The 26,587-nt window shown below is 42.5% G+C and overlaps 1 protein-coding gene across 1 annotated transcript; it reads left to right on the forward strand.

The window, feature by feature from the left end:
- The first annotated feature begins 372 nt into the window (after positions 1 to 372).
- Positions 373 to 2,006, forward strand: LOC136522008 (transcription factor MYB77-like). The gene has a single exon (XM_066515789.1). The coding sequence runs from the start codon at positions 598 to 600 to the stop codon at positions 1,558 to 1,560; it is 963 nt and encodes a 320-aa protein (XP_066371886.1). The 5' UTR covers positions 373 to 597; the 3' UTR covers positions 1,561 to 2,006.
- Positions 2,007 to 26,587: the final 24,581 nt, after the last annotated feature.

Genomic DNA, 26,587 nt, shown 5'->3' on the forward strand with positions numbered 1-26,587 from the left:
TTCTAATCGCAATGGATTTATGTTTTCTTTGGCTTTTCCATTAGCTTCGTTCAACCCTGATCTTGGGGACAACGACTATTTCCTCCTAAAATATTGGCAGTAGCCGAAACGACTGGAAACCAGGTAGCAGTCCGGAAAGGGCAAAAGAGCAAGGTGAGTAGTGAAAGCAAGAATGTTGTTACGCATATAGAGCTCCAATTATATCCTATCAGCATGGCTAAAACTATATGTATTCGAATCCGAATCTGAAATAAGAAAATAAATGTAATATCAGCTATCCGTTTTCGTCCATAGGCCAGCTGTATTGCCGGTCAGGTCACCGGCCGCCGCGCCGCTATAAATACCCGCCGCTCCCCCGTCACTATTGCTCCAACCAAACTCCTTCACCTCCCTTCCGTCTCGTCTCGTCTTCTCCACTACCACCACCGCCTCCACTACCACTGCTCGCGAGACAGAAACCGCAAGGAACCAAACGCCTTTTCGCTCCGCCGCTAACCAACCAACCACTCGTCCGTCGTCCGCGACAAGTCGTCGTGTTTTTGTCTTCTTCGTCCGTCCGTCGGGGCGGGTGATCGGATCGGACCCGGACTACCGGAGATGGGCGTCGAGGCGGAGTGCGACAGGATCAGGGGCCCGTGGAGCCCCGAGGAGGACGACGCGCTGCGGCGGCTGGTGGAGAGGCACGGCGCGCGCAACTGGACGGCGATCGGGCGCGAGATCCCGGGGCGGTCGGGCAAGTCGTGCCGCCTGCGGTGGTGCAACCAGCTGTCGCCGCAGGTGGAGCGCCGGCCCTTCACGCCCGAGGAGGACGCCGCCATCGTCCGCGCCCACGCGCGGCTCGGCAACCGCTGGGCCGCCATCGCGCGCCTCCTCCCCGGCCGCACCGACAACGCCGTCAAGAACCACTGGAACTGCTCCCTCAAGCGCAAGCTCGCCGCCGCCGCCGCCGCCGCCGTGTCCGGGTCGGGAGTGGTCTCCGCTGACGCTGACGCTGCCGACGCCGAGATCGAGGCGGCGCGCCCGAGCAAGCGCGTCAGCCTCTCGCCCGACAGCCCGTCGGGGTCCGGGTCCGGGTCGGGGTCGGGTTCGAGGTCCGACCGTAGCGACCTCAGCCACGGCTCCGGGTCCGGGCAGATTTACCGCCCGGTGGCGCGGTCCGGCGGGTTCGAGCCGGCGGACTGCGCGATGAGCCGTCCGCGGGTGGACGACGACCCGCTCGTCTCCCTCAGCCTCTCGCTCCCGGGCACGGACCACCAGCGGTTCCACCACGACCGCGCCCACAGCCAGTTCCAGGAGCTCCCGGCGTCGCCGCCCTCGCCCTCCCCGCCGCCTCCTCCGGCGGCGGCTGCGGCGGCACCACCCGCGCCCTCGGCGTACCCGTTCAGCCCCGAGTTCACGGCGGCGATGCAGGAGCTGATCCGCACGGAGGTGCAGCGGTACATGGCGAGCGTGGGCGTGCGCGCCGGGTGCGGCGCCGCGGGCGGCGCCGACCTCTGCATGCCGCAGCTGGTGGAGGGCGTCATGCGCGCCGCCGCCGAGCGAGTCGGCCGGATGCAGTAGCCCCGCGCTCGCATCGATGCTCCGGTGCTCCCAAATCATCAATCAATCTAGGACGAACGCAACCTGTTCTTAATAGTAGCAAGTTTCTTTCCTTTTTTAAATTTTTTATTTTCTCGACGAACCGCTGTGAAACCGAAACAGCAGTCAGAGTCCGCAACTGAAAAATGAGAGATGGAATGTAAGGCGCTGCCTCTCCCTGTACAGGAAAGAAACGAAACGGAACGAACAGGATCGCGCACAATCTGAACTCTCGCCATTTCTGCTAAAAAAAACCTTGTCGTTCTGCAGTTGTGCTCTGCCGAATCGTTCGAAAGGAAACGTTGCCGTTTGAACGTGTTGATGGGGAGAGCACACGATTGGGTACTGCGGGTACTGCAGGGAAGGAAATAACGCAGTCAGTGCAAATCTGGCGCCTCCAACTGCAACGAATCCACCAGATCTCGCAAGTTGACGATCGAACACATGGTCTCTCGTCTCGGCCAGCTTTACCCTACACGCACCACGTCGCAGCACCAACGCATTTTGGCGTCGAGTTGCTGTCGCGTGGGCGTGACACATCTTGGCAGCAGAACGGGAAGGAGAAGATGCACTTGCACCGCAACCCCTCCCTCCACCTCGTCCAAATCCGGCGCCAGGACAATCGTACTTTCATGCGGCGGCATCTTCGTGCTGAGCTCGATTTAGAGGGTGTTTGGTTTCATGGACTAAATTTTAGTCCATGTCACATCGGATGTTCGGATGCTATTTAGGAGAACTAAATATGAGTTAATTATAAAACTAATTATATAGATGGAGATTAATTTACGAGACGAATTTATTAAGCCTAATTAATCCATCATTAACACATATTTACTGTAGCACCACATTGTCAAATCATTGACTAATTAGGCTTAAAAAATTCGTCTCGCAAATTAGCCACAATCTGTGCAATTAGTTATTTTTTTCGTCTATATTTAATATTTCATGCATGTGTCCAAATATTCGATGGGACAAGGACTAAAATTTTCGTGTAGAAACCAAACATCCCCTTAACAGCTCTCGCTGGCGATAGGAGACGTCGAGCAGGATGGATCGATGGTGATCGCTCACCGGCAAATGAGCGGGACGCCGCCGCCGCCGCCGCCTCTGGTTCTGTCGTGCGCGGAAAAGGTCGCGTGGAGCCAAGCCGAAAGAAAGCGTCGGGTTGGGCTGGGTTTTGCTTTGCTTTGCTTTGCTTCGCTTGTCGGCAGGTCAGAAATGGACAAGGGAGTTAGGCCTACCGTTAGCTTAGGAACGTGAGGGGGTGAGATTCTGGTTGCTCGTGTCGTGTCTTCTCACCTGATGCCTCCACGATTTTTTTTTTTTTTTTTGACTAGCAGGCTGCCTTGCTGCAGAGCGCAGGCTGCTGCTCAAGCAGCCAGTTTCGGCCAAGGATATATTTGGCCATTCGTCACTGGCAGTGGTGGTGGCAAACCATGTTCTCAGGTTTAGCGGATCCTCTCTTCTTTTCTCAAGAAAGTCTACCATTGACAGAGTTAGATGTTTTTCTCTTGCTCCGATAGAGATCTCCATTTCCATCCTTTTTAATAGTGACCACCATTTTTTTTGCTGTCACAACTACCCTCAAATAGAGGGGATGATGAACCTGCCCATATTGCCATATTGGTGATCTGCAAAACCTTTTTAATAGTATCCAAGGCTTTGGTCAGAACAATGAACTGACATGTATCCACTAACCATTGAGCATAAGAAATTTTTATGATAAAAAAATTATTAGGCAACGGTTTGATTACCGCAAATGAATCCAACTTTGGTCACTCGGCAGGTAAACACCAGGACAGCCAAAGGTAAGACGTTTTGCAAGACATATATACATGCGATCTCCGGTTGATCTTTGGCAAGCCCCTCATACAACTACAAGAAGAAGCTGCATTCAGAGAACAGGGCCAAGCAGAGTGTAGAACAAGAATGAGAGAGCAGGTATATACAAAGTTGGCAACAATGTCTGGCCGGATATCAGCGGAGTGATGTCTGGCCGGCGAGATGGAGCAGCGCCAGCTTGTGGTAAGACGCGCGGAGCTTCTTGAACTTCCGCGCAAAGGTCAGCAGGTCGATGATGTCCTTCTCCAGGAACTTCTGGTGCAACTCCTCTGACTCCTCGTCCAGCTTCGCCATTGATGCCGAGGAAAACAGTTCACAAAACTCAAATTCGTGGAATTAAAGTGTTTTTTTTTCTTACTTTTGAACTGGTATTGTCATATCCATTGGGTGGCCACAGTACCCTTCAAGGTGATCAAATCAACAGAAATCCAACATGTACATATGTCCTGTGGTACCATTGTTGTTGTGTGCAAAGCAGAACAAGAGAGAAAAAATATCAAGAATGATGGAAAGAACAGTATAGAAGGAAAAACATGTTTCGACATCTTCGGCAACGCACCCTGACAGTGGCAATGTCAATACTTGAAAACATCGTGAAAGTCTGACAGCTATACGCCCGTTCGCTTGGCCTCATACTTTTTCAGCCAACAAACATTATTTTTCTCTTACAACAAATCAGCCAACAGTACTTTCAACCATGGCTTATCAGCTAAACGAACATGGCAATAGCCAATAAATAAACTGAACATGAATTTTTTTATTGCATATTGTCGGGTCTTTGGAATAATACAACTATACAAGTCTCTCAGTCAAGTGAGGACTGAGGAACATAGCCTCAGTTAAACGCAAAAAGAGAACCTTTGTTAGAGTACGTCATGAGCCTATTAGACCTGGGCTGGCGGTATAGCCCGCTAGTGTTAGGGTTAATTAGAGATAAGGGTCGCTTGCTTAAGGGTCAAATAAGCCTTGCTTGGGAGTCAAGTAGACCTCTCTATATAAGGAGAGGAGATGTATTAATCTAATCAAGCAAGAATTAAGAAGAAAATCCCTTCCATCTTGCTCGGCCGTGGGCAAGGCCCCCGGTCGGCCTCTGGCCTCTCTGGCAGCCCCAGCCACCACAATTATGGTGGTGAACAGCAACTGCTTTACTGTAGCGATGCGGGTACTGTAGCCGCCTGACGCTGCCTCTCCCCCTGTGTGTCACTGCCGCCGCATCGGATTTATTTCCAAGGGATGAAAAACCTAAATTTCATCTAAGAGCTCGATGGATTTCATCAGAGCCCTGGTGACAACCTAATCCAACACCCTGAACCCTAATTTATCATAGCATCAACTGGCATGCACGAAAAACTGAGTTTTGGCAAGCTCCAAAACACTCGAGCAAGTTTTAGATTTCCCGATAGTAAAACGCAAACTGCAGCTAATGCAGTACCAGATTAAATTTCATCACAAACATGGCATATCCTACTGTTAGATACTTTGGGACCATCTAGGAGTGGATCCAGTGGAGTTTCAATGGGTTTCTCGTAGTAATGGTGTGAACGGAGAGGGATAGAGAGGGAGAGGAAGAGCTAGGGTTAGGCACTGACCATCCATTGAGTAGGGGATCCGGCCATCAGGTTCATCGGTGAAGTTCTGCGCTAGGCAGCGATGGTCGGAGAAGAGAGAGCGACACAGTGAAGACCGTGGTGGCGCAGTGCAGTGGCGGCGGCGGTGCTTCCCGTCACTAGCTGCGCCCCTCTGTTAGATCGGAGTAGGGTTTCTAGGTGGGGCGTACGGCTCAGGCGAACCTCGTACTGAGAGCCGCCGACCCCACCTCTATTTAATGCGCAGTGTGATGAGGGCCCGCCAAGCCATAGATGGACTGGGCGCCCCCAATCAGGGCGCGAGGTCAAGGCCCAAGTGGCCGTTGGGCCACTATGGTTGGGAGATCAAACCAACATTCTCCCCCTTGATCTCAACTCATACTTTAACTTTAAACTTTGACTTTAATCATTTTTTACTTTTATTTGTTCCATCATAGATTAGTGCATAGAGCATGCTTCATCGTCACGGTCAATCGCCGATAGACTTAACAGCTACAATACACATCTCTGTTCTGAAATAGATTCTTTAACTTTGGGCCCTTTATTGTCTGGAAATCATAGGCTATACCATAAACCCATGTCGACTATGTGTTCTCCAAACACACTGGGTGGTAAGCCTTTTGTACGCGGATCCGCAAGCACTTGCTTGTTACTTATATGTTCAATACTTTTAGTATGATTCCGGACTTTCTCTTTCACAATGTACAACTTTAATGTCAATGTGTTTGGCAGCACACTTGACCCATTGTTATAGGAGCGAACTACTTAAATGGTTATTGCTGTTGTATACCATTATCAATTCTGGGTGTAAGTTCTTTTAACCACTTCGCCTGTCCTTAAGCCTCATAACAAGCTATACCATGGTTATGCATCTTTGATGACACCACAACTGTTTTTTTGGAGCTTTTCCACAATAAAACTCCAACTGCGAGTGTTAGCTACTATGTGGGTTTCACTAAACATCTCGCCAAAATTTAACTTTTGTACCCACAACTATTTGAGAGTACTTATTCTTTCTTACTCACCATGAGGCCTATAAATCTTTGCACAATTGCAAAACATTCTCAACTCCATTCCAGTGATCTACATCTGGACTGGACTTCTGGCAAAACATCCCGGATACATAAACTGTGTAAGGGTAAGTTCTTGCTTATAAGCATTCAGTAAGCTTCCAACAGCTGAAGCATATAGGACGTCCATTTGATCGATCTCACATTTATTCTTGGAACATTGAAAGTTCCAAAAACTATTACCCTTAACTATAGGAACAAGCGCAGGTTTATTCATATATATACTTTATTTCTTTAGAATCTTCTCTAAGTATACACTTGAGATAGTTCTAATACCCCTTTTCCTTTTATCTCGGTAAGTTCCAATTCCTGGAACGAATGATGCTTTACCAAGACCATTCTCATTGAAACTTGAGGACAAGAACTGCTTCTTCTCCAACAGTAGATTAACACCACTACTAGCGAGTAAGGTGCTACCCACATACAGGATTAGGAAAATAAATTTCCCATGTTTAAACTTTGCATAAATACAATTGTCCTCTACATTCTCTTTAAAACCCAAACTTTCTTATTGTACTGTCAAACTTCAAGAACCACTGTCTTAAAACTTGCTTTAATCCATAAATGAATTTCTTTAGGCAACATCCCTTTACGTTCTTTTCCTTCCACGACAAAACCTTTTGAGTTATGCCATGTAAATGTTTCCATACAAATCCTCGTTGAGGAATGTGTCTTTACATCCTTCTGATGTAATTGTAAATCGTAATGTGCCACTAATACCATTATGATTATAAAAGAATCCTTGCAAGCTTATTATAATCTATTCCTTCTCTTTGTGTAAATCATTTCGCCACAAGTGGTGCTTTATAGCTTTTTATATTTCCTTTGGAGTCACATTTGTCTTGTAGACCCATTACAGCCTACTATGTTGGCTCCATTGTGAATTACTTCTAAGTCCCAAACATCGTTGGTATTTATCGATTTCATTTCATCTTTCTTTGCTTCTTGCCATTTAGACGAGTGAACGCCTCTCATGGCTTTTTCAAATGAGGTGAAATTATCCTCTATTTGAATTTTTTTCTTAACATTGACTTCTTAGTCACCAGAAATATCTGATTTTCTTATTCTTTGAGACCTTCTGGGGCCTCATGGCACTTCTTTCATATGGGGCTATTGTTACTCTTCATTGCCAAAAGGCAATTGTTCTATAGCCTCCTATATTATAAGATTCTTATTTACTTATTCATCTTCTTTAAGAGCTAACATCAGGTGTTGTATACCCATACAACATCAACATGTATTAAGCAATTTGTTGCTCTAAAAAACACTGTAGTGGATATGTAATCCCACTTCTATTCAAGCCTTAGGTATCTACATACCATGCTCCCCCAGATTACTCCATCTTTTGTAAAGATGATGTATCTTCAAATTTCTTATTTTGGGTTTAATCTGCTAAAAAACTCATATGGCGCGTTTAGCACCGCCTTGATAACTCTGAACTCATCAAGTATAAATACTAGCCGACTATGCTATCTTCCTATCGGAACTATAAAAAGGTCAAGAAATTTAGCCATTTCTTTACTTTAGGGGTATCGTTATTATGACCGTCTTACTCCCTCAACGATCACAATCATCTTTTATAGATCACTTTTACCTTCAATGCATAGTATGCATTGCATTATCTGAAGTATGGGGAAGTATCTTTCTTAATTGTCTTTCTTAATTAATCTTATATTTCTCCCCCTTGAAATATGGTATGAACTTTTCTACCACAATTTCAAAACATTCAGAACTCTTGTGAATGAGGAAACTTTGATTACTTACTTCATCCACATGATTACATCATGCAAACAAAATTCGTATGGGAGTACATTTTTCTCATTACACTTCAAAACTCAACATAGTCTATTATTATCAATATTTCTGCAAGTCATGCTTGCATATCATTCTTATCTTTTGATTCACATGCAACTTTCTTTTGTTCTTAAACTCATTGAGTACTTAATGACCATGACACAATCAGAGTGTACGGTCAATACTAGGATAGCATAAAAGCTACCTCAAACTTCTCTCCATGTGCAGGATACACTTAGAGCACATGAGTCATCACATCATTCTCCCGCCATGCGGGATAAGTACTATGCCAAACTCTCTCGCCATGCAGGATTGGTTAACATATGTACTATGCCAACTTTACCCTGCCATGAGGGTATTTTCTCAAACTTTTCCCGCCATGCGGGTACTATCATAAACTTTTTCTCGCCATGTGAGATATTCCTTTGAACGGACATAATTGCCAGGATTGGCTCGTGTTCAATCATCAAATTCAGAAATAAATCTAAATATTCTTTTAACACACATGTTTAATCCAATGTTGGTCAAATTAAACATGTATATGACTTTTACAACTCTCATAAGTGAAACTGAAAATAAATTCTTCTCCACAGAGAGTACATAAAAGATATTTCTCAATGAAGACTCTCATTGATCTATCTCTTTTCTTGGATCAATATTCTAGAATTCTTTTCTTTTGAAGCCATTCTTTAAAGAGAACACAGTCCCTTAATCAATGGCATTCTTTCATACATAACTTGCCCTTAGGCATTTCATCATCTGAGTCACAAGTACCCAGCTCATTTCTCTTTCTGCCTTCAAGAATGAAAGCATGGGGGTCTTTTGTCTGAAAAATATTCAACAATAATGCTCATTAAACTTTGAAAACTTTATGTTCTATTCTATATTACCGTTGGGTAGAAATAGAATAAAACATCATTCTTCTACATTAATTCCACATCACCGTTGGGCAGAAATAAAATTAACGTATAGAAATTCAATAATCTTAAAAACATAGAACTGCTCCTCAAAATTAAATTCTCCCGTTGGTTCGAATTTAATTAAAAGACAATCAACTTCATTGCAGCGGAAACATGAAAATACATTTCTCTAGTTTAAGAGCATTCCTTGATATGTATCTTTTCTCTGAAAAATTGGTCACTTTGATGCAAAATTCATCAGAGATTTAAACTTTAAACATAAAACTCATAGAATTATAATATTGTTATCACCAACGTTGGTCAGAAAATAACAATACCATAATTTAACTTTAAACTTAAACTCATAAATAAACTTATAATATTGTTATCATCAACGTTGGTAAGAAAATAACAATATTATAATTTATCTTAACTATCAACCGACTATTCCTCCAATTAAATTTTGTTGGTTCCAATTTTAACTGGAGGATAAACTTTTCATCATTTACTGAATAACTATAACTACTCTTCAAATTAAATTCTCCCGTTGGTTTGAATTTAATAAGAAGACAACATCTTTAACTTTGCAGCGGAAACTTGACAAAATTTCTTTATATACTTTTCAAAAGCATTTTACTGTACTTTTCTACTATCTGGAAAATCTAACACGTTGGTGCAATTTTACCAGAAATTTAAACCTTCAAATTGATCAAAATTCAATCAAATATGCTTCTAAAAATAAATAGACTTCAAAACATCATTTACTATTTATTCTGGCCGGCCTGAAGCCTGCTCGGCCCGAAGGCCTGCCCGCGCGTGCGGCCCAGCAGCAGCAGCAGCGCGTGGCGCTCGCGGCTCACGCGCTCGGCTCATATGCTACAGCACCGCGCGGCCCGCAAGCAGCAGCAGCGTGCGGCCCGCAAGCAGCAGCAGCGCACGGCCCACCACTACGCGCGCGCCTTCCTCCCCGCGCCCAGGCCGCAACCTAGGCCTGGGCCGGGAAAGCTCAATCCCGCCTGGGCTGCGAAACGGCCCATTCGATCTCCTCGCCGTCGGATCTTGATCGGACGATCGTCCTTGCATTTCGCGCGAACAAAATCGGCACGAGTGGCCTCACCGTGAAACCCTAACCTCATTTCCACCCTCCCCTTCTCTCTCATCGTGCAGCGCCGCTCGGAGACGCAGCCGCAGCAGCAGCCACCGAGCGAGCGAGTGGGCGAAACAATGGAGCAGCGAGCCCCGGCGCCGTCGCCGGCCCCCTCGCCGGCGTGCGCGTTCCCCAGCGGGTGAGCGCGCCGCCGTCGAGCGGCCTAGCCGCGGCGCCCCTGTGGCCGGATCCCGGCGAGCAGTGCCCCCGGCCGGCCCTTTCTTTTCCCCCCGGCGCGCGCCGGCGTGTACGACGGCGAGGTAAGCCATCCCTTTCCCCTTCTGCGTTTCTGCTTGTTTGGATTTGGGGATGGGGATTGGATCTAGGGTTAGGGTTTCGGGTCTCGTCGTTTTCTTGAATCCGAGCCCTCTGTTTCCATCACCCATTTAGGGTTAGGGTTAGTGAAAACACCCTTCAGTCTGCTCAGATGCGAAGGATCTAATCCGTTCTTTTCTTTGCTGTTCTTTTGATTCTCTTCCCGCGTGTCAGCAAGCCAGCGGTGGGTACTCCATCCCGCATGAGGCGGTAGTGACGGCGGCGGGGAAGCCCTGGTAAAACTTCCCCCGGACCGCCGTCCATTTCTTTTCCCTTCTGTTAGGGTTAGGGTTATGGGTACCCCTCCCCTTTCTGGGTTTCTACTTCTTCCGATTTTAAAAAACCGTTCATCTTCCCCACGTGGTTCTTCGTTCTCTATCTAGATCCGAACGGATCTAGTCTATTTTTTCTTTTCTAATCGGTTTCTAGCCCCTGACAAGATCCACATACTAGAACCGGCTCTGGTACCATTGTTAGATACTTTGGGACCATCTAGGAGTGGATCCAGTGGAGTTTCAATGGGTTTCTCGTAGTAATGGTGTGAACGGAGAGGGATAGAGAGGGAGAGGAAGAGCTAGGGTTAGGCATTGACCATCCATTGAGTAGGGGATCCGGCCATCAGGTTCATCGGTGAAGTTCTGCGTTAGGCAGCGATGGTCGGAGAAGAGAGAGCGACGCAGTGAAGACCGTGGTGGTGCAGTGCAGTGGCGGCGGCAGTGCTTCCCGTCACTGGCTGCGCCCCTCTGTTAGATCGGAGTAGGGTTTCTAGGTGGGGCGTACGGCTCAGGCGAACCTCGTACTGAGAGCCGCCGACCTCACCTCTATTTAATGCGCAGTGTGACGGGGGCCCGCCAGCCATAGATAGACTGGGCGCCCCTGATCAGGGCGCGAGGTCAAGGCCCAAGTGGCCGTTGGGCCACTGTGGTTGGGAGGTCAAACCAACACCTACCAGTTTCCACTACACAGATCTTCTCATATAACAGCAGCAAAGTTAACGGTGGCAGTACAAACACTCTTAATTGACCCCTTTCTTGCTTCTCAAAACAACTGTACTAAATTTGCAAATGATTCAGTTCATTCATATACACACTGCAGCAATAGACTCAGTGCACACATGAAGATGGGAACTAGAAGTGTATTGTTTCAAAAATACACCTGAAGATGGACTGTGCAGATCAGGCAGATTGTGCACCATTCGCTTGCCAGAAGCATCTGAAGACCTTGTCCCTGTCGAGGGATAAAACAATAAGTTTACTGTTAAGAAGCACAACGGAAAGCATCTCTGCTATGGATTGCAGAAAGGAATCCAGTCACCTGAGCATGACCTTTTATTTATATCCATGGCTTCCTGTTGAAAACTACAGAATATCTTCGGTCAGCTTATATGTTTTGAATTTGAAAGATAGATACTCACTCCATTTTTAGATATAAGACGTTTAGGACAACCCACATTAGTTCAAAAATAAGAGCGTGTTAAGAGTGCATTTCACCATATGACAAACAACTACACACTATACATGAGGCTGTATGCAATAAAAAAGGAGAGTGAAAGTGAAATAGAATTAACTCAAACCATGGGTGATGTCCGCTTCCACTTTTCATTTACTATAGTACAAGGCTAAAATTTTTCAGTAAGATGGTGTGAAGCATTTTTTTTGTAATACATTAGTGCCCCAGGATGATCTAGTCTCATGCCCTTATAAAATAAAATTGGGCAGCAGTCTAACTAAAGTAAAGAATTATCCCTTGAAAGTGAACTAGAAAGCTCTATTGATTCATTAGAACTGTACAAGATAACCAGGCTGAAAAGAAACAGAGGAGCTAACAAATAAACCTGATTTTTTTTGGCCAAGATCCTCATGGTTGACAATAGGTCCAAATTTTTTGTTTTTCAGCCCCTTTTTTTTGAAAGATTTTCACAAATACGCCCCTAATAGTATCCTTTCAAAAAATAGACCCTGACCTCGGCGCCGAGCTTAATTTTCTGCGTGTCGTTGACGTGGTTGCTTGGGTGGCGCAAACGTGGCATGAGCTCGGCGCCGTGGATCTTGGCGCCGAGCTCGGCGCCAATTACTACGGCGCCGAGCTATGGAAATTGATAAATTTTATTTTTTTTACCATGACTTGGATATTGAGAAATATGGCTAACTCTATATTTTTTACAGTGACTTGTTGTTTGATCACTTAAAACAGTATAGAAATACTTAAATAAAAAATGATCTAGGGTTTATGTTCATGAACTAGCCTAAAAATGCTTCTAAGTGTTGGATTAATAGTTAACTCCTTTTTTCATGTTTCTGTTTTGACCAGGGTAAAACTATAGTTTCTTTTCTAGATATGAAGTTTGACCTTTAATAGAAGTTGTAGTTTGAGTTGAGTACAACAAACTTTGCTTTTGGACCTAAACCTAAATCAGTCTTTAACATGGCCGAATTATGACGCTCTTTTGACCCCTCTAAATCTTTCTAATTCCTTTATCGCTGGTAGTGAATTGACATGTTTGTGACATTTTATCTTCCAAATTTATATATATTTCCAATAGTTGCCTGTAAGTTTATGGTGCAAACAATTTCAAGGACCTCAAGTCGTAACCCAGCGAACTTCCGCTCATCATTAATGCCTATACTGGCGTGATACAGAGACGTTTCATGGGCCCATTGGTACGATATACTAAATGATTCAGGATGACCTGCATGTCATGCTATTCCTGTAAGGTTACCTCAAGGTCCAAGTTTTGGACGTTGACAAACTCCTTGATCCAGCTCCATGATGGTAGTATGCGTATATGCCCATGCATCTTAAAGCAATAACTGAGGGTCTTTGGCGGCCAAGTAATTATGTCATCCAGAGAAGGAAACAGACCATCTATGTTCTTATCGAGTCGCACTGACAAGGACTCCAGATGGTTGAGACACGAGATGGCAGAAAAGAACTCATGGATGTTGTCCAGGTTGGATATTGAGAAATGTGGCTAACACTAGAGTTTTTACACTGACTTGCTGTTTAATCACTTAAAACAATCTAGAAATACTTAAGATAAAAAAATTGCCTGACCAAATGGAACTACAGCACGTCCGGGCGACACAGTACAGAGCTCGGCTCCTGTAGTACGGCGGGGCGATACAGAGCTCGGCTCTATGCGTCTATTGCATTGCTAACCGGAGATGCATTGGTGCATGCAACAAACCGTACGTGCATGTGTAGGCATGAAAGCACGGACGCAACATGTAACACCCCAGGTGTTTGGCTTCCACATTTGCACTTGCATTTCATAAACATGAGCATCATTCATCCATTCATGAGCTTAGAATTGTATGAAACATGCTTTTGAAACATTGCAACATATTGTTATATTCTATGTGTGATTATTTTAGGAAATGAATAGTGTGTAACACTCAAGTGCAACATGTGCAACTCACTTTAGTGAAACATGGTTAGCTAGGACAATGCCACAAACTCATGAAACACATGAAACATGGTTTTGAAATAGAAGTAACAAAGTCACTTGTTTTTCCTTGTTTCAATACATGTGATGCTTGATTTTGGTGTGACCAATATGTGGTGTGGCTAATTATCCTCTCAAGCAACTTAGTTATACTTAGAATGTCATTAGGAACAATGTTCATGTTGATCATTTTGCCTAATTAAGTTTCCAAGTCATGGTTTGACTATTGTTGACCTCTAGAGCTCCTTGGTTTGACTGTTTAAAAAGTATAGCTTAGAGTGTTTGCATGTCTGAGCAACCTAAAGCAAAGTTGTAGCAAATTTTATAAGAAACAAACTTTGTTTTGGAGCCAAGTCATGAAAATGTGCAGAACATGCTCAAATAGGGCCCACAAACCAGAAATCAGTGCTGTTCCAACACTTAAAAATTTTCTAAGTGTTGGAGCTGTTTTCCAATTTCATGAAGGGGACTTTGGAGCCTTGTAGATTGAAATCCATGGCGAATTAGCTTGAGCTCATGTTGAGTTAATTGGAGTACTCACCTAGCTCTATCACATAGTTCAACTGGATTAGCAATTGGCCGAGTCGATTAGGAGATAAGCACCGTCAAAGATCGCTTGTCAGTCGGCTCCATCAGGCTTGATGGTCGTTCTGATCCGGTCGGTCATGGCCGACCGAGGCCAGAGGGTGGCCGCCGCGTGGACGCCATGTGCCCGGCTTGCCCTGACCGCGCTGCATGCTGGCCGGCTTGATGTGGAGGACGCTCTACTGCCTCTCCACTCACCCGCACACGCCCTACCTCCTCCTTCGCCTCAGCGCAGCGTCCACCGCGACCGCACCGCCTCCGCCATCGATGCCGAGCACGCGCCATCGCCTATCTCACTCGCCATCGCAAAATCGCCGCCTCCAGCTAACCCATAGCTCCGCCGTAGCCTCCTCTATCTCGTCCACCACGTCGTTGAGCCAGTGAACTAAGGTAGTGGCCGCATTTCAATTCCCGTCGCCGTCCGGACCTCGCTGGAGTTGCGCTCTCCGTGGCCAGCACTGCACCGCTCCTCTCTTCCTTCCCTAGCTCCCGTCTAGCCTTCTCCATCACGCACTGATGCTCGGGTGAAGATGTCACCGTCCACACCGGTCCAGTTAGGCCAGAACACGGCCGCGCGCCGCCGTGCACCATGGCCGAGCCGCCGAGCTCCGTGGCCGAGGTACTTAGGGGTCGGTAGAGTTGGAGGTTAGGGTGTCAATCGACGCGAGAGGTCGAGGCGGTCACGCTAGTGCCGTCATCGTTGCCGTCAGTGAGCTCCGCCGGGTTCGCGTCGAGCAAGCCGTGTCCCCTGTTTTTCATGTCGCTGACATGCGGGCCTAGCTGACAAGTGGACCCCGCCTGATAGTGACTGAGTATTCAATGGATAGTTCAATTAACTCAGATTTGATTGCTGTTTTGTAAAAAAATGTATCTCTAGTTTTGTAAATCCAAATTGGGTGGTTCCAATTTTGTTAGTATCATGGTGAAGTGTAGTATTTAGGAAAAATATAACATGAACACTTGTAGTGGAATTTTTGGAAGAATTAAATTGAAACTTGAAATGTGTTTTTAGATGAATGCAAACTTGTTTAAATTATATCTTGAGTTCCTGTGCTCCAAAAATTATGAAATTTTGTTAGTGAACTCTTCTTGCTGAGTAGAAGCTCTGGTAAAAATTTGAGAGTCATTGCATGTATAGTTTTTGAGTTATAGATTTTCCTTTTATCATTGAATGATCCTTGTGTGAATTTTAGTAATTTATCTAAGAATCCAATGACCATGAAATTTATTGGAGGATGTCCTAGTACCTTAAGGATGCTAGAAAAAATATAAAATCTATTGCTTGACACTTTTCACTAGGGTTTCCTAATTATGTCATTTTAAACCTTTATGCCTTGTCATTTTTGTGTAGGATGTTGTACTTGCTCGAACGATGTGAAATTTATACAGTAGTCTACTTGGAGAATGTAGTACCTACTGTAATTTGTGTGGATTAAATGGTGCAGTTTTCATATATGTTGATCATTCCTGTTAATTAATTAAATAAATTAAGAAAGGCATTAAAAGAAATGAATTGGGAGTGAACACTTTATTTTTTGGTGTTCTTGTGATATGTGTGATAAGTGAGTAAAGTTGGTTTTGTCCAATTATATATTTACAACATGAGTTACTAAATATTTTCTGGCATTATGTCTTTCTGGATAGTTCTCGGGACTTTACAAAGTTTCCCATGATATTTTGGTTTGCTGGGAAAGGGGTGAATACAAAAGTTGTAGATAAATTATGTATCAAGCTCCTTTTAAAATTTGGTGGCATTTGACCCAGTAGCTTAGGAGCTACAGTCGTTCAAAGTTGGATCACAGTTTTACTTGCTCTCTGTCTTGTTGGACCTGATCATGTAGTTCTATAAATTCGACCTAGTAAAGGTTGGAATCATGCCTTGAGGTTTGAAAATAAACTGTAGGAAATTCCATAAGCTTTCCAAATTGTCTTGTTGCCTATCATTTCGATTTGTAGATCTCCGGTTATGATCAGTTTACTGCACCGCTATATAAGTTCCTGCCTTGCTGAAATACGAATGTTCGTGTGTATGCTCAGTTGCGATGTTCTTGTTGATTGTTTAGATGCTAGCCTAACTTGAGAACATGCTTAGGTGCAGGTGCTGGGTCCTTAATGGAAGATGAGCAATTGTACATTAGATTATATAAACTTGGTAAGTTAAAGTGATTTGAATAGAGCTTAAGTCAGAAAATGAGGACTATAGTGAGCATGTGCATTCCCCGAGCATTCCTAACTTTGTTCATGTGCATTCATGATGTTTATCTTGCGCATACATGCAATAGGTGTGTCAGAGGGAGTGACGCTTCTGGAGTTCGAGGGAGCGAGCCAGGAGGAGGAGCCCGAGGTTCAAGCGATCGACGAAGCAGCCGCTGAGGAGGAGTTGCCCGAGTGCCCTGACCACCACCCGTCCTCTTTCCTGAAAGGCAAGCCCCGGAGCATATTGAGTCTCCCATGTTTTTACAAATATCTTGAGTATCTTTTATTTGTTGATGATGCATTAAGTATAGGAATTGGTTGGAACCAATTGTTGCATTATAAATCTATCCTTGTCCAGATATCACACTTGCATCCTAATTAAGTTTAGGAACGGACTAAATGCTTAGCCATGCTTAGTGCGGTAGAAGTCGGGTGATTCCTGTCACCTGCAAGCTTTAGGATGAGGAGGATCATGGTTGGCTATATTTGCTATCGTGGAAAAGAACCATGTTAATAATGAATTAAGACCGGACAGAGTCTTGTGTAGGTTTGGACATAGTGACTCTGTCTGTGTCGTTTAAGGACTAATATGCTGTACGTCATTATGTCATGTTGAACGCAGGCTAATATTTAGCTGGCCGGATAACTCGTTCCGGCCATGAAGCCTAGTAGCTCGATTCAGGCCGGGGACACGAGCAGTGGTCGCAATCTAGATGGCAGTCAGGATGTGTGGAGAGCCATTGGCGTAAGCCCAAGGGCGGGTTAAGTCACTGAGCACTCATGGTAGAGTGGTTCTCTGATTTTGCGGCACTGATCAGACTCACGACTCCTGAATTGTACCAAAGGTGTGCGACCCTGACGGGGGAAGCAAGGTTTGTGTTAGGAATACCCCTTCAGCTAGATAGGAATCGATTTGAATCGCCGTCTCTCCCGGATAGTGAGAACTTGACTGAGAAGAGGTAACATAGATTCAATTAATTTAACGATATGGTTAAATGGATGATGATGATAAGGTTGCCATGATTTATACCTGCTATGGTTATTACTGTTTGCATCTTAATCAAATGATTGCTTAGTACAAGTGCTAATATAGATGACAGGTTAATGGCTAAAAGTCACTGCTAGTTCAGGTTAAGAGTTGATCATTATTACTTATGCTTTTCCGCAAAAAGAAAGTGTTAGCCAGATCCACTAAATTAAGCTATGCATGATCCTTGGTGTCTTTTGCTTTGGTTTCCGATAGGTAAGTCTAGTTGAGTACATTCTCATACTCAGGGTTTATTCCCTCTTATTGCAGATGACCTTCTATATCAGGGCTTCTGTAAGTATTGTCTCCACCCGGTAGGTGACGAAGACTAGATCACGGGTATGATCTCTGTTTATCTTATCTGAATGCTTTTGTGGGTTGTGATCAGCAAACTGGTACTTTTATTTGAACTCAGGTGTGTAAGTTAAACTATTTGCTTCCGCTACTTTATAAGACTTGTTTTGTAATAACGATGACTCTAAGGTGTTGTAATCTATTTGCAAACCGTCTGTGAAATGTTGTAACGTATGATATGTTATGTTGAGTTACTATGATCTTAGTTGTATGCAAGTTGGTTGTAAATCCTTCGTGGTTTCAGTTGACTACCGGGTTTATATGGGCTCAAGTGCGAGAATTTGATCGTTTCGGCGATTGTTTTTGTACTTGTGCTCTTATAAATTGGTCGGTTCTGTGACACAACACACCTCACCTGTAAGCACGTCATGACCTATAAACACGTGGAAATATGGCTAAATCTAGAATTTATGACCGTGGCTAAGTCTGATTTTTTACCGTGGCTAAGTCCAAACTTGACGAAACTTGTTTTGTTGTCATCTCGAGAGTATTCAAACTCGTAGTATGGTATCAAATTGAGTTGCTATACAAATTTGGAAGATAAAATATTGCAAACATGTCAATTCACTACCGGCGATAAGGGAATTAGAAAAATTTAGAGGGGCCAAAACAGCATCACAATTCGGCCATGTTAAAGACTGATTTAGGTTTAGGTCCAAAAGCAAAGTTTGTTGTACTCAACTCAAACTACAACTTCTATTAAAGGTCAAACTTCATATCTAGAAAAGAAACTATAGTTTTACCCTAGTCAAAACAATAACATGAAAAAAAGGAGTTAACTATTGATCCAACACTTAGAAGCATTTTTAGGCCAGTTCATGAACATAAACCCTAGATTATTTTTTATCTTAAGTATTTCTAGACTGTTTTAAGTGATCAAACAACAAGTCACTGTAAAAAAACCTAGAGTTAACCACATTTCTCAATATCTAAGTCACGATAAAAATTAAAATTTATCAATTTCCATAGCTCGGCGCCGATCTCATGCCACGTCCGCGCCACGCAAGCTGCCACTTCAACGACACGAAGAAAATGACCCTGGACCTCGGCGCCAAAGCAATTGGCGCCGAGACATGTAAGCTCGATGCCGAGGTCAGAGTCTATTTTATGAAAGTATACTGTCAGGGACGTATTTGTGAAAATCTTTCAAAAAGGGCTGAAAAACAAAAAATTCGGACAATAGGTCGATTTACCAGTTGCCACTCCCTTGTATTATTAGTTCTCTGTGTAACTTCAGCCTATGGAAACGGGAAGGAATGACACAAAAATTAGTACAGCTCGTTGGGAACTGTATGTTTAGGTTGTCCACGTAGACAAAACAATTGGATGAAAAGAAACCCACCGATCCATGCAAATCTTCTGTTTTTTGAGAAGAAAACACACTAATAGCTCATTGCGGCCACCCTCCTCGTCCTCCTCCTCCGCCCTCCCTCACTTGCCTCTCACCTTCATTTCTCCCTCTCCTTCCTCTCTTTCTCCCCTTCCCTCCCGAGGCAGCGGTGGGCGCGAGGCGACGGCAGCCACGAGGCGATGGCACCCCCTACGGGCGGTGTGCCGGCGCGGGTGGGGCTCGGCGGCCCCTCTCTCTCCCCCATCCTCTGTGCGGGGTCCTCAACGCCACCTCCCACTGGGGAGCTTGTGCTCCTCTGCTTGAGAATCCATAGGTACCTGTGCGGCAGCGGCGGCGAAGCTCGGTGGCTGGATCTCACTGTGACTCATCCTCTTCTTTTCCTCCTTCGTCCCATAAGCTCCTCCCCAAATCCTCTCTCCCTCGTGTTTTTTTGGATCAGCAGATCCTCACAACAATTTCTATGGCAGTTGAGAACTGCAGTTTCTAATGCTTTTCCTAATTTGTATTTGTATAAATATATTGCAGGGACAGATACAAACTATGTTCCTACCGGTGTACATCTTACTAATTATATTCCCTTTATTTAATACTAGATAGCGTGCCCGTGCGTTGTTATGGGACAACTAAATCTTTTATACTAAAAACACACGGATCGCACGATAAGATAACAATACTGTTAAATTAAATACCGACGTTAAAGTGTCATTTAATTCAAAAAGCAAAGTTCGTGAAATTAACACAGTTACGAAGAGCGCGACGTCGTAGGCTCACAAACTCTACTGTATAGACTTTTTCGTGATACGGCTAAGATAATATTTTATATCAACAAAAAGAATTCTACGATATCCATTTCTTTCATACGCCAATAAATCCATGAATAAGTTTCGCTGCATCTCCATATAATCATGTACACATAGGTTCGAGTATATATACAAATAGGTTCGTGCCCGTGCGTTGCTATGGGACAGCTAAACTTTTGTACTAAAAACACACGGATCGCACGATAAGATAATAATACTGTAAAAGTATATGACCGACATTAAAGTGACATTTAATCCAAAAAGCTAAGTTCGTAAAATTTACACAGTCACATAGAGCGTGGCGTTGCGGCTCACAAACTCTACTATGTAGATCTTTCCGTGATGTGGCTAAGATCATTTTTTATACCGGCAGGAAGAGATTTTCGATATCCATTTCTTTCGTGCGCCAATAAATCCACGAATAAGTTCCACCACATCTCCATACCATCCTGTACACGGCGCTGGCAAGCGAATTAGCCATAACTTATGTAATTAGTTTTATAATTAGCTCATGTTTAGTCCTCCTAGTTGATATCTAAAAATTCAATATGACAGGGACTAAAGTTTAGTCCTGGGATTCAAACACCCCTGACTCTCGACTCCTGCTGGCTGCTCACTTGCACCACCATGCCTACGTGTCTGCACGTATATACTCTAATGCCAGAACGTCTAAGATGATCTTTATTGTCCACCCTTTGAAAATATCACAACTTTAAGGTTGTCATTTATGTATGCTATAGGATTGGGATGCTTTGCACTGATCCACGAGGGTGTCCATGAGAGTCGAAATTTTTGATGCCATTATGATGTCTAAGCTTACCAATCAGACACAGACGAATTTGATTGTTCAAATATTTTCAACACTGCTTTCATATACTTCCTCTGTCCCAAAATATAATTCATTCTCGCTTCCCGAGAAGTTAACTTTTTTTTAACTTCGACCAATTATATATAAAAGAATATTAATATTTATAATACATAATTAGTATCATTACATAGAACATTGAATATATTTTTATAATAAACTTATTTGGAGATATAAATGTTGCACGTATTTTTTACAAACCTAGTCAAAGTTGAGAAAGTTTGACCTGCACGCATCCCATAACGACTTATATTTTAGGGTAGAGGAAGTATATGCTAATGAGAGTAGTCAACTGGAAGTGGTGATGAACACAATAATACTTTCATATTATATGCTAATGGGAGCACGAAGAAACGCAGGGAAATGGACCTATATAATAATGGTGGGAATATTTGTTTAGGAAATTGTAGAAGGTTCACTAGTCTCACCATGTATAACCTGCACATTTTTTATTTGGCACCACTGATGTTTCCTTCCATGCATGATTATTGTTTCCTTCCATGCATGATTATTGTTTTATGCATGATTATTATTTCCTTCCATGCATGATTATCGTTTCCTTCCATGCATGATTATTGTTTCCTTCCATGCATGAAATGATTATCGTGGAATCACAGACGTGGGTAGACGGACGAACTAAAATAAATATCGCACCAAAAAATATCCATACTTTGTTATTTTTAGTTGTAGGAGATGTAGGAGATTGTATTTTCTATTACCCATTAGAGATTGGTTGGAATGCATCACGTTGACTATAACACGATGAATTTGCTATGAAAAAGATAGTTGCTGCTACCTAGTTTACGACTCTGATGCCAGGGCTTATTGCTGACAAATAATTATAAAAAAAGGACTACAATTATTTATTCTTTGTCATCTCCTTGGATTGGATTGTGTTTATTGATTGAAAGAGCAGCAAGGTCAGTGTTTTTAATGCCATTTTCCCTTGTGTGATTTATGGTGGTGATTAGTTAGTGCATATCTATAACCCTTGAAGAATTTGCTTACAAAAGACTGTTGCTGGTACCTGGTTTACGACTCTTATGCGAGGCCTTCTTTAGGTTTCTAATTCCTATGTGACTATATAGAAAAAAAACATTAATACTCAGGGTTGATGGTCAGTGTGAAAAACAAAATCTACAATATTGCTCATGTAGTGTCAAGACCTCAAATAATTCATTACATTTGCTTCTATGTTTATGCCAGGAAACATCATCTATAAGTTATGCCATTAAACATTTGATCTTTAGAATTCTGAATACTTTTTCCATCTTAGATGATGGCAGTATATTCTTGCCAGCAGATGCACATGTACGATAAGTGATGCAATGACACCTCAAAATAGAATTACAGCAATCCATTGTTGAAGTAGTAAAGGTCCATTATGCTATGCTTCTCATGATGGCAAACAACAGGATCTTCCTAAAGCACGCTGAAATCACCAACAAGTTCAGCCTGCAGCCCCTGCACCAGTACACACTAGTATGTTCTCTAAGCTGCAATAGATTGATTCTTCATTTGAAAAAGATTCAGCTACCTAATTGTATAATCCAAAACTATTTCAAATATCTACGAATTTATCTCTTTTTTAATCTTTTGGGCACTGCAGTGCAATAATCGTAATTTATAGCTACATGATTTTCGTTGCACTGCAGCTCCTTGGCAATTGGTTGGAATGCATCACGTTGACTATAGCACCTGGATTAGGACTCTGCTGCCAAGCCTTCTTGCTGACAAATAAAAAAAGGAATAGCATTATTTGAAAGAGCAGCAAGGTCAGTGCTTTTTTTTGTCTTTTTTTTCCATGTGTGTTTTGTGGCACCTATTAGTTAGTGCACATCTCCATGTGCTCTTTCCAATAGTTTCCTGTTTGAACTTAAAGTCATGCCATTTTTATCTCTATCTGGACTGATGGACTACATTTTCTTTGTTACCAATCCATGGCGACCTTCCTCAGGACATATTTATTTGAGCATAGCAGTTCCATATGTTTAGGTGCTTACATATCCCCACTTGGTACTTTAGCAGCTTGCACATGTGGAAGGAACTGATGTAGCTATTTGTGTTTGATGCCTGCCACATCAGGTTGTGCTTAGGGATAAAATATATCTTGCAGATAGTATTTGAGAATGGACTGATGTAGCTATTTGTTGGCAACTGTTGTTCTGATTTTGGTTTTATTTTTCAGTGCCCCAACATGCAGTGCCGGAGCACAGCCCGTCCATCATCGTACATTTTCATCCTACTCTTTTTTTTAGTTATACATTTATTATACCTGCTCAGTTTTGGTGTAATGATTTTCTCTCTTGCTTCCCTACAGTGACTGCATTATATTTAGTGCTTATTTGGCCACCAGCTGTGGTCTATAACTGATTTCCTACTCTCTGTCTGGGTAAGGTCTTTGCTCCCTTCTTTTTTTAGCTCTTATTTTTTATTGTGTATTCCTCTTATGTTTGATATTGTCACCTCATAATGAATGGTTATGTTTCTGGGCTGCTTTTTATATATTTATTCTGTCTGTTTTCTTTACTGCAACCTAAATTTGTTTTTAAATTCTTATGCAGTGTCTAGGTACTATCTTTGTGGAGACTTCATGCCCCATATCTCCTCCTTCCCTTGCCTCTTCAGCTCGGCTCACGCTGCTTATGTTTCAGATTCTCCTGCAGTCACTGGGTGCTGTTTTTTGCTGATTTAGAAGCACGTTTTAGGTCAGCAGAGCCTGCTTATCTTGCACATTCTCCTGCAGTCACCAGGTCCTATTTTTTGCATCTTTAGAACCTAGCACCAGCTATTGCTACATCTGTCCATTGAGTACTGAAGTTAGGATCTCTTTTCCCTCCTTTTCCTTTTCGTTCCTATTGTTTCTGTAGTTGGTCAGTTAATTGCCTATTTTTATGGTTCCTACATTCTGGCTGTATTTATATTCATATACTGTTTTCTGCAGTCCTTGGGTGATACTTTATGCTGGTTTTCGAACCATCATCGATTCTTCAGCTATCTGCTTAGTTGTTGTCCAGGTTCTAATCCTTTTCCCTGTTTTTACTTTTCCCTCTCATTCTTGTACTGTATAAAAACCAGCTTTTATTTGCTCATTCAGGACTTTGTGTAATTTTTCAATAGGCTCTATAGTATGGCATGCCAAGAAATATAACATTCAGTACAAGAATTGATGCCAATTTTACAAGTTAGCCTTCCTGAGTCATAATGTCAGGACAGTGATCAGGTTATTGGGAAGTACCTTCTGCTCTATAGCAACATGAAAAAAGGTTAGCGCTAGGATTATTTTGGTAGATGATATCATTACGTATATGTTATATAAGTGCCTCCAAAAGGAAAAAAATTGATTCTTGCTGATGGTTCTATTTCCATGGCTCGGACAAGCATTTTTAATTAGGTTAATTTCTTTGCGTTAAAAAAATAGGCTGATTTGTGTAGATAGCCTCATGGTTGTCTGCTGCTTTGGTTTACTGTACATTGACATCCTCAGTATCAGTTTCTCTGTTTTCATTTCACATACAATTGTTTCTCACCCCATATAAAAATGAAATTAGCAAGTGCCATGATCTTAACACATGTATAAAATACATAGTAGTTATCTGCTATAGAATACTTAGCTACTGATAGACTGCAGTTTGAGACAATAAAAGTACCAAAAATAGATCCTTCAAATATTTTGGAGCTTACAAAAGAAACTTCAATTTTAGGTGATTATCTAGACATCTACAATGCAACACTGCGACCACAACTCACTATCCTTAAACATGACACTTAATTCGTGCTTCAGGTGTCAAGCCATCATATTCAGAACTTTGATATAGTGTATTGTCTTAACTGTGCCAATTTGGTGATAGAACTGAGATTTTGTTATTTCAGGAGCACTTGATACAGCCTAGAGCGCAGGAACCAACAAAACACCAGTAAGGTTCCCAGGACTGAATTAGCAAAATATCCTACAGGAATCAATAACATTGATCCTTGTTTCTCTGTCAGGTATAACTAGGACGTTGCAACTACTTTTGCTTTTCTACAAAACTATGGTCTTACAGGTAATATAAGTTTCCATATTTTCAGTATGTGCATACATTGTTAGCGGTTTTCTGCCTGTGAAGCTTGTGTGAATTTAACCATCTGTTCTCTTCGTAACCCCCTTTTAACATGACACATGAGAGTTCAAGATTAATGTTGAGTGCGATTTGTTCTGCTTGATACCACTCTTGCTGCTTCTAAAATTGCGCTGCCTACCTAACTTGCAATATTATAAGGTAGTGAATTCTATATTTTTGGTGTCTGCGCTCCTAGGGTCGGTGCATTATTTATTTAAAGTTGTCCTCAATGTAGACCTATAGAAAAAAAAATAGTGGTTTAATATCCCAAATAATCACAATATTCTTACAAGTGCAACTGTCGTCGTAACTTTGTGTTTCTCTCGCATGGTTAGTAATATTGGTCTTGTCCTGCTAACATTCTTCTATGGTCCGTGGAACTAGCAAACCATTATTCTCTCTTTTATATTGCAAAATGACCTCCACTTTTGTATATTCATTTACCCTTCTTTTTTAACAGATGTGATTTACCAATGTATGTTGATCCCTAGCCTTTTCTTAGGGCTTGTTTAGATGCCAAAAATTTTAGCAAAATAACACTGTAGCAGTTTTCGTTGTTATTTAGCAATTAGTGTTCAAAATATCTAATTAGGCTTAAAAGATTCGTCTCGTGGATTTCGTCTAAACTGTGTAATTAGTTTTATTTTTTATTTATATTTAATGCTTCATGCATGCGTCCAAAGATTCGATGTGACGGGAAATCTTGAAAAATTTTACAAAATTTTTTGCAACTAAACTGGACCTTAGGCAACCATTGAACCAAGGTATTTTTATGTCCTTTAATTATGAACTCCCTTCCTGTAGCCATCAATGCACATTGCAACACTGTTAGTCTTATTTGTCTTACGTGGTTGTCGTTGTGGGTTTGCGTACCAGTGAGCAGATCAGGCTACTGACGCTTGTTTAGTTGGACCCTAAAATTCAAAAAGTTGCTACAGTATCTGTCATATCGAATATTTGCGTCCCGTGCATGAAGCATTAAATGTAGACGAAAAGAAAAACTAATTGCATAGTTTGGTGGGAAATTGCGAGACGAACGTTTTAAGCCTAATTAGTCAATATTTGGACACTATTTGTCAAATAAAAACGAATATGCTACAGTAGCCCCAAATTCCAAATTTCGTAAACTAAACAAGGGCTAAAATAAGGATCCAAGATATTTTTTCCCTACGCAGGCCAGATACTATTTGCTAAAATTTTGTACTACATATGTTGGATTCTTGAAAACTGTAATACTTTGCTTATTAGTTCATCAGACCTCCTCAAATGGTTAGACCAGTCGTTTTCATCTACGATTTGTTGCCTGTTGTAGGTTCTGCATAAATACAAAATAGATGTCGCTCACCATTTGGACCTGCTGTTAGTCCTAAATAGCGGAAAGATGCTGTCTTTTTCATCCATCGTCTCTTTTACACTTTCCTTAGATACACAAGACATGTCTTTATCGCTTTGAATCTGCTGCTTTTCTTGCATATGTGCAAAAAAAAAGAGGTCCTAATTTTACTACTGTGCAAATTTTAGCCCTGCTCTGTGCATTTACGCTGCCTTCCGGTGTTTGTCCTACATAGCACAAAGATGCTTGCCTTTTGGATCCGTTGCCTCTTTTAGATTTTCCTTAAATAGATAGAAT

The sequence above is a fragment of the Miscanthus floridulus genome, chromosome 18 (assembly GCF_019320115.1).
Source record: "Miscanthus floridulus cultivar M001 chromosome 18, ASM1932011v1, whole genome shotgun sequence".
NCBI lineage: Eukaryota > Viridiplantae > Streptophyta > Magnoliopsida > Poales > Poaceae > Miscanthus > Miscanthus floridulus.

What these genes read in the sequence shown, in the direction of transcription:
- LOC136522008 (XM_066515789.1), top strand. Translation starts at nt 598, where the DNA reads ATGGGCGTCGAGGCGGAGTGCGACAGGATCAGGGGCCCGTGGAGCCCC.